This window comes from Gobio gobio, assembly GCF_949357685.1.
Source record: "Gobio gobio genome assembly, chromosome: 19".
In the NCBI taxonomy this organism is placed as follows: domain Eukaryota; kingdom Metazoa; phylum Chordata; class Actinopteri; order Cypriniformes; family Gobionidae; genus Gobio; species Gobio gobio.
This window is the reverse complement of record NC_137112.1, coordinates 38,811,688-38,825,940: the sequence shown is the minus strand read 5'-3', so window position 1 is coordinate 38,825,940 and position 14,253 is coordinate 38,811,688. Positions and strand designations below refer to the sequence as shown.

At 36.6% G+C, this 14,253-nt stretch overlaps 1 protein-coding gene across 1 annotated transcript in view; it reads right to left on the bottom strand.

Moving 5' to 3' along the window:
* Nucleotides 1–11,674, bottom strand: part of diaph3 (diaphanous-related formin 3) — a 429,281-nt gene extending 417,607 nt beyond the window's left edge. Inside the window, exon 1 of the mRNA XM_079844146.1 lies at nt 11,358–11,674. Coding sequence (XP_079700272.1) covers nt 11,358–11,498 — 141 coding nt within the window. The 5' untranslated portion in view covers nt 11,499–11,674. The remainder of the gene's footprint in view (nt 1–11,357) is intronic.
* Between the last annotated feature and the right edge of the window lie 2,579 nt (nt 11,675–14,253).

Here is a 14,253-nt window from a genome sequence, read left to right as displayed (position 1 = left end):
GCGAGCACAATCTCTGGGTACAGAGTGAAACAAGGAATTACCTTAAATGTGAAAAGGAAAATAAATGTTGTAACAGTAGAAGCAATCTAAATCAGTGACAGATTGAAACAAAGTCAAGAACTTGTTCTTGCATCTCTCAGCAAACACTGAAAAATCTTGTACTTTCAAAGAGCATGTTTGACTCATGCTGTACCTGAAATTCAGTGAATATTAGAACAAATTGCTAAAAATAATAAATATATATATTTTTAAAACATATCAAACGGTCTTTAGAATGCAAGAAAAAGCATACATCCTACATTTCAGGCCGTAGGAAGAGGCAACGTCATGCTGGCCTTGATGGCAGCTTGGTTTCAGTTAGCTTTTCATCGCACCAGGTAATAAGTGCAGCCACCGAGGGGAACAAGCTATCATCACTTACTTAGAAATCTCCAGGTGTAGTATGTTTGAGACCTGAGTGACAGAAGCTGAATAAGAAAATTACCTTTCATTACAAATTAACCCCCCTCAAAGTTCAAAGACAACAGTGGAAAAGGGATGAGGAAAATTGGACATAATTGCTCTGGCCTTGATAGTTGCAGCTATACTTTCCCTGGCATTGTTGTTTCCGGCGTTTGAAAAGTCAGATCCTTTTTCATTTAGGCCAGTCAAAAGTTAACTGCACCATTAAAGCAGCAGAACATTTTGTGATAAAAGAAGAGCATCACTGGCAGCTTCTGTAATTGCTTCTTCCAACATTCTATTCAGTAAGCCCAATGCTGCCATTTGGCCTTTCAATGAAGCAAGAGCATCCTCCATTTCGACCCCTTGCCATACAACCTTATACTTTCTGCCTTTGGCCCTTATTTCTTTTCCTATGTTACTAATTTTAGAGACACTTACTGTATGTGTGGATGTCGAAGTCATCCTGTGACATTCAGAAAGGATTCCAACTAAATTTTCCAAATCTCAATCAACAAGTCCTGCAGACAGTACCACAGCGGTACTGTCTACCCATCACTCTGGGAACATTTCACATTAAGCTGCTCAAACTCCTCCATTCCAAATGAAGGGAGGAAGAGAGAAGTCAGAGGGCTGTCAGAACAGCATGAGAATGAAAGCTCCCTGTAAAATCCATCTAGTTGTTTTGGCTCTGGATGTATAACAGCAACTATACAAGCTGAATTTATTTGGGGGGTTTTGGGCATATACTCCATCATGCACCTCAAATCTCCTTGATTTTTTGTTCTCCCAAGTGCATTCTTGCAATTCCGCAACAGAGAAATCAATCAGGTATCATAATTGCTGGTAATGAGCAGGGTTGGGTTCCGAAAACCGGTGCCAATACCTATATAACCGGTAAATAACTGGACTGAATCAGAGCGCAGATTTTGGTTCCTCATTTCAGTGCCACTTAAATGCATGACTGTTTCGCCAATCATTCTTACATACACAGATGGATCTTACAACACAGATGGATCTCTGCCTGCCGCGATAATATAGAACTCTCCTGATATTAGTGTAACAATTACAGAAGAATAAAATAAAGCATTTTCATTACCTTTTGGAGCTTGGAAGGGTTCAGTTTGAGCATATTCAAGATCTCAAACATATTCTCAAAACGATAATTTTCAACATCTTCAAAATCAATATTTTGATCACTGACAGCTTCTCCACCAGATCTACCATCAAGTGACAGAGACACTAATATTTGATTGCATTCAGTACTTGCTCTGCAATAAATCGCTGAGCCATTTCAATTTTTGCAGATAACTATGAGTGAAACATCACTTTTTCATTGATATTGCCACCTTGTGGAATAAAGGTGAAATTGCACCTATTCCGTCATTAAAGATTAAAATGACGCATAAAAAATCTTACACACCTCGGGTCGTTAGCGACCCTATACAATTTTTTACAGAAAATAATGGAAAAACCGGCATTATTTTATAATTTTTTACTTGTTATATTGTTTATAATGAATTGATTGAGGAATACTAAGAAGGTTGATGTCAAACTTTAAAAAAAAAATGAATGGGAAGGAGGGTAGTGAATGACGTCCCGGGTTGCTAAAGACCCAAGATATGCCCTCACCATGATATGTTCCCTTGTTGAAGCAGCATTATGGCTGTGCCGAAATTCTTCGCATGGTCTCTTGCTCCGTCTCCCTCCCTTACTGGAGACAGATGGGGGAACTGAATGTTTAGCCCAGGACAATGCTTTCTGAAGGGTAGCCCAGAATGTCAAGTGACAAATTTGAACACCTGCTCTGGCAACTGCACCTATTCTCTGCTAAATTGAGCGGTCAATGACTCAACTAGAGCAACTTGCATAAGCTGCATTAAAAAAATATATATTTTCAGAAACATTTGAGATTTTGAGCTTGCCGTTCACTTACACGTGGCACACTTAACATGCAATCACTGATTTGTCAATCTCTATGACAGCTGAGCATTCAATAAGACAATTTATTCTACAATTAACATTACAGTGCAACTCTGAAGACAGACACACTTTATGATGTAGTTCAAGCTTATTTAATTCAAAAGAGACCAATAAGAAAATAAAAGGTTGAAATGCAATATTTAGCCCTAACTGGAGTTGAAGGTCTCTTTCACAAATCCAACTATTCTAATATCAAGCCACTAAGCCAGCTACCCAAGTTAACTAGACTCTTCCTAAGTTGGACTATTCACCTTTATATTAATAACATTTATCATCTTCCTTCCTCTACGTTCTGCCATAATGGCATGGGAAAGGTTAACCAGGGCTCCAGAGTGCGACTAAATGGTCGCATTTTGCGACTAAAATTTGAGAGAGTGCGACTGAATTTTACATCCAGTCGCACATGTGCGACCAGTAAATTTGCCTGCTGTCGGTACTGGAGAAATTAAGAAAATACACTTACTAATTATAATTGATAGACGTTATGTTTGGCAAATTCTATCTTTGCCAGCCGTTTCTTTATGAGATAATATTAAACCATTTGTCCGTGATGCATTTTTGCCATTCGCAATCCAGAAGAGAGAGAGCGAGCGAGCTCTGTCACGTGAAGCTCCAGCGAACACAACACCACCGTCAGCTTTAATGAGTGAGGATGCGATGGCCAAGAGAACTACACAAAAGTTTAGTCTTCTTAAACTTTAGGGATGTGCTGTGATATTAATCTAATTTTATTTTCGATTTTGGCTTTCAAGAATTATAAAAAGATGATATGAGGTAAAACTATTCCTATAGCCGTGTTCCGTCGAGCTCATCCTTCCCTTCTCAGCTGCGCTGTCATTTCTCCTTAAACCTAAACTAAACGTCAGATTCAGTGATTGTTGTAAACTGCAGTCTCTACTATTGCTAAACTGCGGGATGTGTTTGATCATAAAGAGCTATTAAATGCACAATAATCCGCGCAAGAGACGCTGTTTCCAACTTCAAGGCGGCTTATGTGTGTGTGCTGCGAAATTGACCGATTTGCACATTATTGTAGGCTTCGTGTGCGCGTCTAAACCATCAAATAAACAACAAATAGCCGGTGTCAAAATGACCGGATTGGAGAGTAGTTATTTTAACAGTTTATATCTTAAATGGGCGTAAATAGTTTGGAGAAATAGGAGAATATGATATTATTAGTTCTACATTCGATCGGTCTTAAAGGGGCAGCGTCTAATAAACCTGCTGACGATTGAGCCATTAATTCGAATCGAACAAAAGGCAAATAGAAAATATTCACATCTCTTGAATTAATAACTTTAGCTTTTATAAGCATTAATCTATCAATTTATACAGTGAAAACTATGCAGTGTTATTTTACATTTCATTGCTTTATTAGATTTCTTTGTAGGTTTGATCTTTCTAGGTAATATTAATGTTAGCAGACCTTCCGAATGCCTGCACACTGGTCCATTTACAAATAGATGTTTTATATTTTTGTTCAAACTTTGCGGTTTCTTTTGCTATAGATATTTTACTTTTCAGATTATAAAGCCATGTTAATTATGTTCTTAATTATGTTTTTTTTATTTTTTATAAAAAAAATATATAAAGTATAATAAAAAGAACCGGTAAGAATACTGTTAAAGTACCGGATCGATAAGCAGTATCGGTAAAAGTAGTAATACCATTAAAACCTTAACGATACCGATCCCTATTAGTAATACAGTGGACATTAGTAGATTTGGTTAGCATGTTGATTTACGGTGTGCGCCCCTAAAATTTCTGGTTGTGCCCCTAAAATTTTCAGTTGGGGGCCACTGTGCTCCTAGTGAAAAAAGTTAGTCTGGAGCCCTGTTAACCATTTGTCAGTCTTGGAAAAAAAAAAGGAGAAACTGGAGAATCATACTAATTATGGAGAAACTGGGAAGTATACACAAAAAGTAAGAAAGGTAAAGACAATGCTGGATTTAAAAGTATAACCGCCACTTGTTTTCTTCCTCTCACCTCCGTTTTCTTTATCGGGTACATGCAGCTCATCCTAAACGCTGAATTAATAATGGCACGAAAAACTGGTTATGAAAACATGTGTTATGTTCTTGGAAATGATTCCTGCCTCAATGCCCTCTTTTGTGGTGTTATTGTGACACCTACTGGTCAATACAGATACTTTACACAGTATTTTTTTCCCAAAAGAACAATATAAAATGTGAACAATAATAATGACTGCTTTTTTCCAAACACATTATAGCTGACAAGTAACTGTTGAGAAAATAAAGTAATAGTGAATTTGTGACCTGTGGAAGCATTTCTTTTACACAAGTAAAATGACTAAAATCTTAAATCTGGTTCGGATTGATATACTATTGATAAATAATACATTATCCCTCTCCATTACAAAACCAGCGTAAATAATGGCCTCTGGAGATCTATGTTGTTTTGTCCAGTGCTACGCAGGGTAAAAATGAAAATAAATAAACTCAATTTATGATGTTACATAAACTTTAGCCGAATTTTGAATTAAAAGTGTCCACTCCACACTATTTGTGAAGCTACACAAAAAGATGATCTCGTGACAGATACGTAGTGATTAATAATTACCTTCTTACAAAAAGTAAAAACTGTTTGAAATTAATTTCAAGTCCAAGCTATGCATGATAATACAAAGGTTTGTTAAGTAGAAGTCAAATTTCCATTCTGATTCTACACATGCAGTCAATAGCTTTCAGCAGACTAAATCCCATTAATCACATTAAAAGGGTCAGAAACCACAGGAGAAGAACAATACATTCTCTTCCGGGAACACAGGAGACACGGAGAGATGACAAGAGCAGATCAAGCACAGCCTGTGACCAGTCAAAGACCAACTGAGTTTCAAGACAATCCACTACTGGAGTTAAAAGTCGGCCTGTGGACCACCTGCAGTCTGAACTGCTCATTGCAAGTTCAGCTGTAAAAAAATCACAACGGGGAAATGGCCTCGAACACTCACAGCATTCCACACATTCTGACAGTAGACCTCATTCTGATAAAAGAAGTGCACTTAAGCTTGGTACTCTGTGACTCAGCAAGGGTGTGTTGATGAAAACATCTCAGGACTGTTAGACAAATACCACACAAGCATTAAGAATAAAAAAGCACTATTTTCCTACAGTTTATGTGAAAAGCAACTAAAATACAGTTCCTTTGTTAGTACCTGCTTCAACAGACAGGAAAAATGTGACTGCAAGAATGTGCAATCAGGAATTACTGCATTTACATACTTTAGCCATAACAACTGACAATCTACAAAATATTCCAAGAAATTTGAACTGCCGACTATGGTTTTCAATACACTGCCGTTCAAAAGTTTTTGATCGGTAAGATTTATGTTTTTAGAAGAAGTCTCTTATGCTCCACCAAGGCTGCATTTATTTTATTCAAAATACCACACAAAAAAATCTGTAATATTGTGAAATATTAAAATGTAAAATACCTTTTCTATTTGAACAAAAAAAAATTTTAAATAATGTGATGCAAAGCTGAATTTTTTGTCTTCAGTGTCACATGTTCCTTCAGAAATCTTTCTAATGTGATGATTTGCTGCTAGACATGTGCCGGTAAAAGGTAATACGATATACCGCAATAATAAACATGCACAATATTGTTATCGTGGGCACTTCAAAATACCGTGAATAATTATTTATTACGAATTATTCAGATTTTTAGAATGAATTTTAAGAATACTTTACCCATCAACCGTTTAAAATGAATAACACGCACTGATGTAAACAGACCGTGCGTGAGCCGAGCACATGGCGGAACAAGTGACGCTGAAGTGCACATTCACTCTTTGACAGCAGAGGGCGCTGACGGAACAGCAGAAATGCAGCCGTTTCCCCGCTCATCACATAACCTAATACTTAAAGGTCCCATGGCATGAAATTTTCATTTTATGAGGTTTTTCAACATTAATATGAGTTCCCCTAGCCTGAATATTGTCCCCAAGTGGATAGAAATGTTGATCGGTGTAAAACCGAGTTCTGGCTGTCTTTCTCTGCCTTTGAGAAAATGACAGGCCAGACTAGCCAATCCTGAAGTCTCCTGGTTTGACGTCCAAGCAGGAACGGTTACCTCCCTTTCCTCCGCCCAGAGAATCTGCCACGCCCATGCAAACACTCGAGAGATCATGGGTTGTGAACGAGTGAACGCTGGCAGTTTCTCAGTGTTTGGATGTACAAATGAAAACAGAAGTCTTTTTTCAGTTCCTTCTGATCTGTGATCAGTGATTTCTTATGTGTAGCTAATTATTTATTATTCGTGCACACACTGCGGCTTCTCTCTCTCCCGACAGAACGGTGTTTTCGTGTTTTCTATCTTGTGAGTCAGTGTTTTTGTATGTCCTCGTCGCGTCTATCTGTTCTTAAATGTGCATACAGTCGGGAGTTTCTGCTAAACATCGGCAGAGCCACATCTTTAGAGATAAACCTCACGCACGCCGAAGCTCGGCCTTCAACATCCCCGACCCCCAGTACTGCATCTGGCCCACAGCGGAGGCACCAAACGCGGCGTGAGATTAAGCAGAAGGGGGGTAAGCGTGAGGGTATCCGGCTAGGCTAGCCAGCTATTCCCCACAATAAACTGGATTACATTCGATTACAGCTGTTGTGTCTTTGTTTGCGCTGTGTAAGTTACTCAATGCGCGTCACTGACGCTTTTCATATGATTGGAACATATCTAGAAATAATGCTTTAATCAAACTTACTAACTCGTTCATCTCGCTGTAATGGTACATTGCATGTGTTACAAAGTTGGTATATATATAATGATGATGATGAAGACGGACTCGGCGTGACTGGGACTCGTGTTTATTCAGAACTCTCAGATACAAACACAATAAACTCGCGCTGACAGACAGCGCTCTCACAACTCAGTAGTTACTATAAATAACTTTGTTAGCAATCGCTCCGTCTCCGTGATGTCCGGTTCACGAAATCATTCTTTTGAGTCGGTTCTTTTTAGTGAACCGAACCAGTTCACCAAATCGGACTGAATCGTTCTAAACGGTTCGCGTCTCGAGTCAGCGCTGATCCATAATTTACTAAAGTTACAAACTTTCTGACATGAGTGACAGTCCCTCCGACTAGAAATAGACTAATAACCTGAAGTATATTCTAGTAACTACAACAGTTCACCCTGAACTGAGACATGCTGAGAGAACTGATGAGAAGTGAACTCAGGTCCATCCGTCTCTCTGGCAGCAGCTTGTGCGTCGTAGACCTCGTTAAACCACGCCCCCTCCGCTAATTTCAAATGCAAAGATGTCAGCCAATCACAACAGTGGGCGTTTTTACTGAAGTCTCACAGCAGACACGCCTCTTGAAACAGGGCAGTCAGCCACAGGGCAAACAGCAGTATAGAAAAAATGCCTTTTATTTCTAAATTATGACATTTTATGATGTAAAAATCATACTAACAAAATAAGTACACCTCAGGAAATACTATAAAATAATAGAAAAATGCCATGCCATGGGACCTTTAATACTTCAAGACTATTCGTTTTCAAACTTGAACATTTTATATTTTAATCTGGACTAAATTACATGTCCTATAGATATTGTTTGAATATGTTCTGATTGTTATTCAGTCACACACACACTTTACAATAAAGGCTCCATTATTTAACATTAGTTCATTCATTAACAAACTGACAATTAAAAATACTTCTAAAGCATGTATTAATCTTAGTTAAATTTACATTTCAGCATTTAATAACATTATTAAAATCAAAAGTTGTAACTGTATTATTTAATGGACCTGAACTAACACTAACAGTTGTTATAAAAAAGTTATTAAACCTGTTATTGTATAACCACTTTTTTTGCAACTTATTTCAATATCGTGATAATACTGTATACCGTGATAAAAGATTCAGCAATTAATCGCAACATGAAAATGTGATACCGGCACATGCCTATTTGCTGCTCAAGAAACATTTATGATTATAATCCATGTTGAAAACAGTTGTGTAAAAAAAAAAAACTATGGATTCGTTTGAAAATTCAGCTTTGCATCACAGAAATAAATTTAATTTTTAAATATATTCAAATAGAAAAGCGTTATTTTACATTTTAATAATCTTTCACAATATTACTGGGTTTTTTTGTATTTTTAATTAAATAAATGCAGCCTTGGTGAGCATAAGAGACTTCTTCTAAAAACATAAATCTTACCCATCAAAAACTTTTGAAAGGCAGTGTATCTACACCAGGGGGGTTTAAACTGGGGTCCGTAGGGTTTAGTACGGTACGCAGTTTTTGCCGTTTCCAGGGGGGTTTAAACTGGGGTCCGTAGGGTTCAGTACGGTACGCAGTTTTTGCCGTTTCCATTGTCAGAAGTTGTGAATGGTACCCTAATTCCGAACCGTAGCACTTTTCTGGCACCCTTTTGTTGGGGTACCCAGCACAGTAGTCCGGTAATAAAGGGTGGAGCTAGACTCACTGCAGAAAATTGATTGGTTGAGAGAGAATCGTCACTCGTGCATGCTTTTTCGACTGTTTTCCCTTGCAGCCTTAGCTCAAACAAAGCATGTCTTCTTGTGACAAAACAGCCACATGCCGAGAAGCAAGAACAAAATCTGCTGTATGTTGCAGTGTTGCATTCTTCTTCTTCGTGCGAGAATGTAGGGCTGCTCGATTATGGAAAAAATCATAATCACGATTATTTTGGTCAATATTGAAATCACAATTATGTAACACGATTATTTCACATGACTTTGGGAATGTGTTGCAGCCACTACCATGTAGCAAATCTTGCACGTAGCATGTTTCTGCTCGTCGTCTGATTCCTCGAAGCCAAACTGTTCCCAGACAACCAGTGTTGGGTACGTTACTTTAAAAAAGTAATTAGTTATTATAGTTACTTCTTACAAATAGTAACTGAGTTACATCATCATAAAAGTAACTAATTACCAGAGAAAGTAACTACTGAGTTACTTCTTTTCTTTTTTTTTTCAAAACTTGGATGCCCCCAATATTAAATATGTTAAATTAATGAATTGGACACTAAATAGAATAAATTACTATTATAAAACATTGTACATTAATGTACACTATTGTAATGTTGCTGTGGGACAATGTGAGAAACACCTATCAAATTGAATGCATTATTGTAAATATTATCAGTACTATACAACTCCTTTGGTAGTGGAGCTCACGTTATCACCTGGGTTTTTAGCCACTAATTTTGTGCGTGTGCGCGTTTCATTCAGAACGCAAGACAAAATAAGAGTGTTCTTGCAAAACAGAACATGGCAAAATAATTGTTTTTTCTCGATTGTACTATTTTGGTGATCGTTGGGAGCCAAAATCAAAATCAAAATTCAATTAATTGCACAGCCCTACGAGAATGGCGTTGAACGCAATAACCTGCCTGTTGGTGGTGGAAACGCAAGCTAAATTAATTTTTCCACATAATATTTTTTTTATCATTTGTTTTGGCTTCAGTGCCATAAAAGCCAATTAGTAAAAGCCAATGTTGTCTTTATATTATACTAAAAGTATACCAAAGTTTGGGGTAAGATTTTTTTTTTAAAGAATTTAATACTTTTATTTTAACATGGACGCATTAAATTGATCAAAATTGAGAGTAAAGAAATGTATAATGTTATGTCAAAAAAATGCTGTTCTTTTGATCTTTCTGTTCATATACTAAGCAACACAACAATTTTCAATATATATAATATGAAATATTTCTTGAGCATTAAATCATATTTATCACAGGATTACGTGACACTGAAGACTGGAGTAATAATGCTGAAAATTCAGCTTTCCATCACGTATATCAATTATATTTTTAAAATGTATTAAAATAGAAAACATTCATTATAAATTGTAATAATACTTCACAATATTACTGTTTTGATCAAATACGTGCAGCCTTGATGAGCATAAGATGTTTTTGTTTTTTTTTAATCTTAACTACCCCAAACTTTTGAAGAGTATATAGCTGCCTTAAGAAGGTATTTAGGGGTTCTTGGCATTACAAAGTTTGAAAACACCTGAACTAAACCACAGTGATATTTACAGAAGTCATAGCACATTATTTAACAGTGGCACAGTCTCACTCATCATGTTGGGAGGGCTTTCAGAAAAAAATACTGTTCTTACACCGGCAGTACTAAACCAAGATTGGATTATTCGGTCTTATCCCTGAGCTAATTTTATCCTTTAATTTAGCACTGGCAGTCAACAACTAAGTTAATGGCATTGAAAGAGAGGTTTAATATGTGTGGGTGTGTTTTTATCCATCTGTCTCTCTCCTGTCTGTTTAAACACAACCAAAAAAAAAAAAGTGTCGCTGTTGCTTTAATTCATCTAAAAAAACAGACATCATGCTGTCAATTTGAAGTAGCATCTTCAATTTGTATAAAATAAGACATTTCATTTCTGAAGAGCACTGACAAAAGACAGACTAACTTGACTAAGTTCTTATAGTGCACACCTCAAACCTGTGTGTTGATATTCTGGTTATTATGTTCACTTACCTACATACTTGAATCTATATAAAGTATTAAGTTATGGTCTGAAGACTGGTGGTTTCTTTTTAAGAAACATTACCTTTAAGAATCATTTGCTGAAACATACTGAGTCCATTCATTCAATGATAAATTTGTCAATATTCATGAACTTATTTGACATCATTTTTGTATCTGACAGTATTGGCCAATATAGAATAGCAGGCAACATACACATTGTGAGAATATACCTCTGAAAGTAGATTAATTCCAAATAGTTCCTTGACACAAAGATTTTGTAGCCTGTTTTGTCCCACTAACCAGTGATTCAGTACTAGACCAGAGAGCAGCAGGAGGGTATGAACAGGGTGGGGACATATGATAATTGAATGGAATAATAACCAGATATAAGAACAGAGATGCGTTTAAATGATAGTAGTTGTTTTAAAAAAAAACTTACAAATTTAGGCTTCTTCTCTCCGTCATCCCCACTTGAACTGCCCTGGGATGACACTCCGACTCCAAATCCTTTTTTTCGAAGCATTTTATTCTCCCTCACTTGACTCGAACCTTCATATCTTGGATGGCGGTAGTTATCCATATCTAGGTGAAGTTATAAAAACTATTTCTACACAATTGCCGGGATTAATGCAAATCTAAACTCATGATATCCCCAAGGTTGACCGTTGAAAGAGACAAGCGCGAGCTCGGATTAAGTTGACGTTCGCGAGCGAGCAGGCACGAGACGCGTTGACAGGAACTTAGCCGTTTTCTAATAAAGCGGCTAACGACGTTAATCCAATTGCCAGTTCTTTAGATCTCACTAACACCCCTTTTTAACCCCCGAGATTTGCGTAAGTGTTTATAATTCTCCCCGGTGCGACAAAATAGCCGATTTTTGAAATGTGCATAGGTTGTACAGTTTAGTCAAAACTATAGCTCATTTGAACTACATACGGAGTATCACGAATGTCCAGCAATCTGAAACTCCCGCCTCAGAATCAGCCAATGAAATCGTTGGATTGAGCAACACGTGACGTTTGGGTAAAGAATCTTCCATAGGAGAGAACATTCACGCTGGTGTGAGCTTCCGCATTTGGTCACATGGTAAACACCCTTCACATAGGCGTATTTTCTTACTTTTTCCCCTAACCAAAACTTTTTATTTGATTTATAACATAATAATGTTGTTTCCAATGTAAAAAAAAAAAAAAAAAGGTTTTACTGTACTACAGACAAAATGTAATTTGAAAAATATTTACTTATTGTTAAATTTACTGATCAGTAGCCTGTTTTGATACCATTTTTACACAATCATTTTAGTTTCTATATTCTATATAATATGTATATATCACAAATTACATACTAGAATATTAGGATTAAATTATATATATATATATATATATATATATAAATTTGACAATTTGCACTATGTAAGAAGATTGTAAGAGGATTCAGACTTGATTTGAATTTCTTACTGTTAAAATACATTTGGTTAAAAAAAAAAAGAATCTCAGATCTGAGAAGCAGACAGACCTAAATGAAAACTTAAATGTCTTTACATGTCATACATGTGAGAATAATATGGCATTATGTAAACAAGTATCCCACTCATTGAGTGCATGCTTCTCAAAGTGAAGGCTGCATCCTATAGCTACTGTGTCCTTCCTAGTCCAATCCTTTGGAGGCTTGTAGGCTAGACTCCTCCTCAGCAATAAACACTAGAATGAGACTAGAATAAAAGGGCATGGCTATCTATGTCACACATGTTCCCGCCCCCACAATCACGGCATGAAAACACTAACGTTTTTTAAAAATCTTTATCTGGATTTCTATTAATGCAATACGGTGAATGACAACCGTAGTCTCCCAGTGACTTACATTATTGACAGTTTAGTGTTAAAGAGATAGTTCACTCAAAAATGAAAATTCTGTCATCATTTGTTGTTCCAAACCTGTATGAATTTCTTTCTTTTGCTGAACACAAAAGAAGATATTTTGAAGAATGTTGGTCACTAAACAGGCCCCATTGACTTCCATAGCATTTTTTTCCATACATGGAAGTCAATGGTGCTTCCATTTTTGGCTGAACTATTCCTTTACGTGATTCATTTACACCAAAACAAAAGATAACATGTATGTCTTCATCTCCCAAGAACATTATTTTGGTCTTCACTTCATAATGAACTCAAACAAGCTCAGTGCCGACTCGTTTTCCATTCGTTATTTTTTGTTAATTGGAATGTGCGCAAATGATTGTGGGTGATTGAAGGACAAAATGAGTTGAATGAAGGATGTGAAATGAAGGATGCCTTCCAAGGATCCTTCAAATTGAGATGGCCTTTTTCCATTTAGGAAGCAATACCAGCAATACAGTAGGTGTCAGTGAAGAGTGGACAGTCTAGCTTTTAGCTAATATAAAGCAGCTTTCACTGCATTCTGAGAGGGAAGAAAAAATTTTATTCATGAAGTTTTGTCACCAACCCCACCTCTTAAAAAAATTCAAACTCTGCTCTATACACTTTCCAGCCCAGTGTCAATATGACATCAACAGTTCTCAACCTTTTTGACTCCAAAGTCCCCCACTGCCAAAGACAATAACTATATTTCTAATAGTTGGTTTTCAAAGAAACAAAACTATGCAATTTATTTAAATAATTAAATAAATAATTATAAAAAATATATATAAAATTCCATAATTCTAGATGTTTCAATAACTGAATGTTCTTCAGGGTACATTTTTATTTTTACCAATGAATTTACATAACTTTACCAGCCATTCGTGATTTTATTTGTTTGTTTGTTTGTTGCACCTTTTTTTCCAGATAAATGCAATGTGTACCCTATAAAATATTTTAGAGATTATATATATATATATATTCTTTTTTTTCATGACTTTTCCAGGTCTTGAAATCACACTTTTTAAATTTCCTCATACATTCAGGTTTTCCAAGCTGTGGGAATCCTGGTTCTTGAATGTTGTTGGGGAAATTAATTAAAAGTCGTCTTGAGTCCCTGAGGGTCCCCTTTGTGGGTCTCTGCCCCCTGGTTGAGAACCACTGCACTTTCTCTGATAAGTCTTTGTATGCATTGGTGCATAGTAGACATATTAGGAATTTCAATTATCTAATGTTTTCCCTTTAATCAGACAAGCAAATGTATACTCACACAAAAGAACATGTGTGTGTTATTTTCAGTCCTCTGTCTCCCTCTACTGCACCTTATCATCAAAGCACTATCTTCTCTCTCTCTCACACACACACACACACACACACACACACACACACACACACACACACACACACACACACACACACACACACACACACACACACACACACACACACACAACATGA